The following is a 6413-nucleotide window of genomic DNA, read 5'->3' on the forward strand; positions in this document are numbered from 1 at the left end:
ACATCGTTAAATATACACTAGAAAACAGGAAATGGGGGTTTGAACCCATAACCTCATGGATTGAAGGCACATACTCAACTGCACAGCCATATTTTAAGGTTGACAATTTACTACCATCTGCAATTATGGAATGTTTACTCACAAGTCTAATTCATTGGCTGATTCCTCCTGGTGACCTGGATGGAATTCTGTGATCTTTCCTTAAGCCATAGGAAGTCCCACCCAGTTGACTACTTCAAAATGCTGAAAGTCCTCAGTGGTGCTGCACATGCTAAAACAGGCTTTTGGGCACTAGAATCCTCAAATCTCTAGGAGCACTCAAAGCAAAACAAATTAGAATTGAACCAATAACCTCTTTTGCAACTCTCAAAGTCAAACATACAAAGAGAAGTGCGAACACATGGCAGCTCTGGGGTTAAAGTGGATTTCACATCTTCCCATTTTTTCCTTCCCTCCCATTCAAAATAATAAAATGATGAGGTGCAACATGTCATCTTGTAAAGTGACTTTGAAGTTTCCATTCTGAGGCCTTAAGGAAATTAATATTCTATGTAATATAAAAACGAGTTACAGACTTTTCCCACTGAGGTAACCTATTGCAATCAGCAGGGGGTGAGACAGACGACTTGCACTTAACTCAGATTCATTCAACTCTAGATGTGACAAGAGAAAAGTATGGCAGGAGAGCAAAGCGCAAAATTGTAACATTTTATTTACAAAGTAGTTTGGTCATACAGGAAGTAAAAATGTAGCTACAACCTTGATTTGTGCAACAGGCGGCCACAAAATCATAGCTCGCTCATCACACAGCTGCTATAGCAATAATTTTATTGGGGGGGATAAGGAACGAAAAATAAAACAAAGACAAAAGAAGAGGGGGAAGAAATAATAAACCCAACAACATAAAATATAAATTCAGAGTTCATCCAACAAAATATTAAAAAGCACAGACCCAAAACTAGATACCAGTCCCAAAGTCCTCACACAGGTATACATAAAGGGGGAGTTGACAGTGAAATTGTGGAATGCGGAGTGGTGCGCTGCTTGAGAACCTTGGGAATAGCTCTCGGTTCCATCGGGAGCAGGCAGCTCCACTCGGACCACCCATCCAGTACAGTCTTTCCCCACACGGGGACTCAAAGCTGGGGGAGAGACGTGGCGTAGGCAGGGTGTAAGGGTGGAGAGGGAACGGGTTGGTAACTTGACAGGCTCTTGTTTTTTGCTCTTAATCGTCGTCCTCGTCGTCATCATCATCGTCATCTTCATCATCGGGTTCTCGCTTTCTCTTCTCGCCTTTGATAGCCTCAACTTCTAGGGGAAGTGAGAAAGAGTTATTACACTGTACTTAGTAAAGTATCCCAAAGTTAAACTTTTTAACATGAGTTTCGGACATGCGCTTGTGACAAAAAGTATGACAATGACATACCCTCTTCATCCTCGTCCTCATCCTCCTCATCTTCAACTTCACCATCAATGCCAAGGTCTTCCTCCTGGAGAGAAGGGACAGAGCAGGTCAGAATCAACAATATGCCCCCCGTTGATCTTTCAAACTATTGAGTCAAACAAACCAAAAAGGGGTTTACCTCCTCATCGGCGCTGACCTCATCTTCCTCCTCTCCTTCTACTCCCTCTTCATCGTCATCATCCTCCTCATCAAAGTCTTCCTCCTCTCCCTCCTCATCTTCTAAAAACAAAATAAATACATCACATTTTGATTCAGAGCAAGTGAATAATTTATCTGAGCAAACCAAAAACCTTTCAATATAGAAATTCAAACAAACCATTTAGATATAATACATTGGAAGGTTGTGCAGGACTATGGTAGACGAAGGAATCAATCTCTCTTTTCAGAGTGTTAAAGAGTATTTATCTGGTCAATGTCAGTGTATTATGTCTGTTTGCAACAGTGTGTTATGTGAAAATGTGATCATATTATAAATTGTATTTTTATGTTTAAGGACTCTTGGTAGATTAGTCCAACTGAGGACTAAAAGATCCTAATAAATATCTAATCACATCCATTGTCAGTTATCACATGCCCGACAAACCGTACAAATACACAATAAAATTCCCTTGCATGACAAAACACCCACGATATACTAATATGGATTGTAATATATAATATGCCATTTAGCAGATGCTTTTTTTCAAAGCGACTTTGTCACGCGAGCATACATTTTATGTATGGGTGATCCCGGGAATCGAACCTACTATCCTGACGTTGCAAGCGTCATGGGCTAACAACTGAGCTACAGAAGACCCCCATTCAACTCACATCTGCACATTCCTCATATTCCCTCAAAACACACAAAAAATGGATGCCCACCCTCATCCTCGTCATCGTCCACACCGTCGACCTCTCCGTCCGAGTCGGATGCCTCTCGGTCCTCCACGTCGTACCCGTCCAGGTAGGTAAGCTGAGGGAGCAGCTTGAACACACTCTCCCTGTAGTCATTCAGGTTGGTCACCTCACAGTTGAACAGGTCCAGAGACTTCAGGCTGTCCAGCTTTTTCTGTGGGACCAAATGGGTGTAGGGTAATTAGGGTGTGAAAAAACACTGGCGGAATAAATCTAATTTGATTTTAGAGCACACCTTTTGCCCATATAGGCTAGCAAACAAAATTTTGACTAGAGCCACATAGGGAAACAAATCAGAAATTAGTATAAAACAAATCTCCCTGCCAACTATACAAGGAATAGTGTCATTTGAGGCATAGCCTGAGACAATGAGATGGTGTCGCACTGTATTGTGCTCTACCGGGAGTTTGGTGTACCTACCAAAGGTTCCAACGTACTGATGTCTTTCAGTTTGTTCCCACTTAGATTTAGATGTGTGAGGTTGGGGAGTTTCTCTGCTAGCACGTCAAGGCCACCAGAGATTCTGTTGTCACTGAGTTCCAACTGCAACATAATGTGAAGACATATCAGTCACCTCTGTCAACAACAAAAAAACTCCCAAGCAAGTAACAGTCTTTCAGAAAACAATGACTATGCCATAAATGGAACCCTATTCCTTACATAACAGTGCACTACTTTTGACAAGGGCCCTCAATAGTGCACTATATATGGAATAGGTTGCCATTAGGAATGCATACAATGGCTCTTTCTATACCCCCCAGGCAGAATTTACATTTTTTTGTTTTTAAGGAGTCAACAAAAATCGTTCTTCTGTCTGGACAATTGCTCCTTTATGATCTAGTCAGGTCATTACAATACTGTAACTAAGTAACTTGTGTAAAAAAACATTACCTTTTTGAGTTTCCCAAGTTTGGGAAGGTTGGAGACTGAGATTAGGCCAACGTTTATCAAACTGAGGAATTCCAGATTGACGAATTCTGCTGTGAGACCTTCAATTTTCCCTTCATTTGATCTGCAGTTATCCAGGACAAGTTCTCGTACCTATAAAAATGTGTAAAATTGTAATTCAAAGAAAAGCATATGTATGCATTGTTTACAGATGCACTACAAACACTAAAACTGAGGATGCACACATATTATAAAAGCGTTATTTTACGCATATATGCAAAAATGGTGTGGGAAAATCTGTTAAGAATGGTTACATGTTGACAACATTTGAGGCATTGATACAACAACAAAAACTACGATTGAATCTAAACTTCATGATTGAAAAGGGTCAATACACAAAATATGGATCTCAATGACAGGAGTGGTTGTTATTCTGACGTTTTCCTGATTTATGTGTGAATACTTGCAACCTTTCAATTCCTCACAACAAAATCTCATCGTTTAAAAAGTTCACGTGAGGGACAGTCGTTACGCAACCAAAACTGGATAAAAGGGTTGAAGAAAGTTAACGCTGAACGTCAAATATCATGATTTGCACATTGGCAAAGTGAAACATTGATGAAAAGTGAAACATTGATAAGGCTGTCGAGTGGAGTCATCAATAAAGGTATTTGGTTGCATGATGTTTTATGTCGAGGCACCGCGGTTGTTTCTTTAAACCAGCTGCCACGAGGAAGAACCGCACAATACAGTTCTACCTTCACTTGCCCGCTGTTCAGTCACTAATGACACATGCAATGCTTTTTGTTAGCAAGCTCGCTACAGGCTAGCCATTGCCCTTTTAAGCGCTGCTGTGCAGTTGAGGACCTGCAAGAGAAGCCTGACTGCCCGCCATTACCTACCCTACAGCAATGGAAAGGATTGCGAATATACCATGTAAAGATGCACTTTTTTATTTTAAAATCGAATTTATTGGGGAAATGGATCGCCTAGTCGTCGAGCGAACGACCGATATGACAGTTTGTTACATTATATCACCGTTTCGTAAACAACGTCGAAGGAAATATTCAGAACGGAAATTAGTCAAACAAAGATGGAGCCTCATTTCTCCAGAGCTTCAAAGACGGCAGAATGACAACATGGCGATTCCTGAGATACAGTATGCAGAGTTCTCTAAACTCTCCGGAGATGGATGCCTGTTTACATGCAGTAATTACGTAAAACCATCCCTTAAAATTAACTTTCAATGTAGAATACTTTTATCAATGTTTGCATGAAAACCAGAGAGCGTCAACGTCGAGTTTTAGCAACCCACGCACCGAACGCAGTTTCCTCTGTCTCTTGTCATTCAGGCAGGCTATTGCACGAGCCGACGACCAACACGTTATTCGGAGATTGTCGGTAGCCTAAGCATTAGACATTTTAAATTATTAACATACAAAATACCGAATCTGAACGTGGAGGTTTGCCAGTTTCAATAAGTATTTCGTTTGCTTTCGTGGTAGTTGTGGGGAATAATATGGCGGGAACCAAACATTCGCTGGCCGCTGCGAATTAGCAACATTGTAACAAATCAGCTTTAATTTGCGGGAAATTATTTAGTTTATGAATCTCAAGTCGAACAATAATATTTGACGGAATGTTAGGGTAGGCATGCAACGTTAGATCATCGGCGACATTGTAGCTGGCTAATTCCCTCAACTTCAGTTGATTCTTAGCAAGTAATATAAACGTTACATTACTAGCTTGCGAAAAGGGGATGTAATAGTAGCAGTTGTAGCCTACAATATGTGCATGAGTCGTGAGAACAAACGTTAATGACTAATTTTGCTTGCTAGCTATCTAATGTGTCGCTACCCAATTCGTGGAAAATGTCGAAAATAAGCCACCCGGGATCTCATGAATGATATCACAAAAGTAGGGGCATGGGGTATAAACTTAATTTTTGATTATTGTTGTGGATTTAAGTGCATTGTAATAAAGGGCGCCCCATTTTAGAATTTATGCTAGCAACAAACATGGCTACCAAGGTCTATATAAAATAAAACACTCCGTCAATGTCTAACGCATCGTGGAAAAACACGTCTCCTACAACACAGATGTAGAAGTTAACAAATAATTGAGACAACGTTGTTGCATTCGAACCGTGTGTGTGCAACATCTACCCAGTGACTGTGAAACTGTTAACACTGCAATAATGCCAGAAAGCAAAAAATAATCGCCTTTCGAAAGTAACGATTGAATATTGTCTTGTTCCCCCTCACGCCCCAACGGGGACAGTGTAATGTAGCTTGTTACAGTTAAGTATTTTCTGCTCTACTAATAAATGAGAAACATTAAGTCCATGTGGTCACCATTAGCTACACAGGTCACTTGGAAAGCAAAAAAGTAGCAAGCTAGCCAGAAAACTAAAGGTTTGGTTTAAAAGGCACGACTTACATCAGATGGGGTCCTGTTTCTTAGTTCCAAGTGGATCCTCTTTTTCATGTCCATCTCGCCCTACGAAAGTTGAACTTTTCTCTTGTGTGTCGGTGTAATTTATATTCAGTCCAAAGGCAGAGAGATGCCCTAATGGAGGAAGAATATGGGACTGTATAATGAACTGAGCCAAACGCCAAGTTACCCGCGGAGAGGAGAAACCATGGAGGGAAACGGGACTAAAACAAAATATATTCTCAATAGCGCCATCTCTGGTCAGAAACGCTCACTGCCGTTAAACAGGCATTGCAGTCACAAAACATGACGCTGCCATGAAACAACTGGGGTGCGATTTATTTCTGGGGTGAAAAGTGATGTATTATTTACAATTCTAAGTTTAAACAAATGTTTTTTGTCAGTCTTTTTATCTGATTATTTTTTATAAAAATAACCAGTTTGTAACATTTTGTAATTCGGAGATTATTTTAAACATATTTAATAAATCAATTGATTACATAATCAGAAATCATTGCAATGAGTTCTAAAGAAAAAACAAATGAAATCAGAACTATTATTTACTTATCTATCTACAGCAGAGATGTTTGAGCTCCCCTCCCAGCCTTGACCCCACTCTTCGAGGGTGTCTCAGGGGGATTTGGGATATGCAAAAAGTACATTTCCATTTCACACGTGTATAATATACACTGGTACATGTGTGAAACAGGACAAACCCAAGCAACCACCTAAT

General features: G+C 40.3%; 1 protein-coding gene across 2 annotated transcripts; it reads right to left on the bottom strand.

Annotated features, from left to right (window-relative positions):
- Positions 1 to 694: 694 nt before the first annotated feature.
- LOC139579199 (acidic leucine-rich nuclear phosphoprotein 32 family member B-like) lies at positions 695 to 5992 on the bottom strand. 2 transcript variants are annotated; one of them, XM_071407626.1, is made up of 7 exons: positions 5687 to 5992; positions 3251 to 3400; positions 2780 to 2902; positions 2327 to 2513; positions 1584 to 1684; positions 1427 to 1490; positions 695 to 1308 (listed from the first exon to the last, which is right to left on the bottom strand). In XM_071407626.1, the coding sequence occupies exons 1-7, from the start codon at positions 5738 to 5740 to the stop codon at positions 1226 to 1228; spliced, it is 762 nt and encodes a 253-aa protein (XP_071263727.1). In that variant the 5' UTR covers positions 5741 to 5992; the 3' UTR covers positions 695 to 1225. The 2 variants fall into 2 exon arrangements, with proteins under 2 accessions (XP_071263727.1, XP_071263726.1); XM_071407625.1 differs by having other exon boundaries at positions 695 to 1311; positions 5687 to 5989.
- Between the last annotated feature and the right edge of the window lie 421 nt (positions 5993 to 6413).

This window comes from Salvelinus alpinus, chromosome 6, assembly GCF_045679555.1.
Source record: "Salvelinus alpinus chromosome 6, SLU_Salpinus.1, whole genome shotgun sequence".
Taxonomy (NCBI): domain Eukaryota; kingdom Metazoa; phylum Chordata; class Actinopteri; order Salmoniformes; family Salmonidae; genus Salvelinus; species Salvelinus alpinus.

What these genes read in the sequence shown, in the direction of transcription:
- LOC139579199 (XM_071407625.1), bottom strand. Translation starts at nt 5,740, where the DNA reads ATGGACATGAAAAAGAGGATCCACTTGGAACTAAGAAACAGGACCCCA. An exon ending in GGACGATGACGAGGATGAGG is followed by an intron (nt 1,685 to 2,326) that starts GTGGGCATCCAT and finishes TTTTGTTTTTAG; the next exon opens with AAGATGAGGAGGGAGAGGAG. An exon ending in AGGTCAGCGCCGATGAGGAG is followed by an intron (nt 1,491 to 1,583) that starts GTAAACCCCTTT and finishes CCTTCTCTCCAG; the next exon opens with GAGGAAGACCTTGGCATTGA.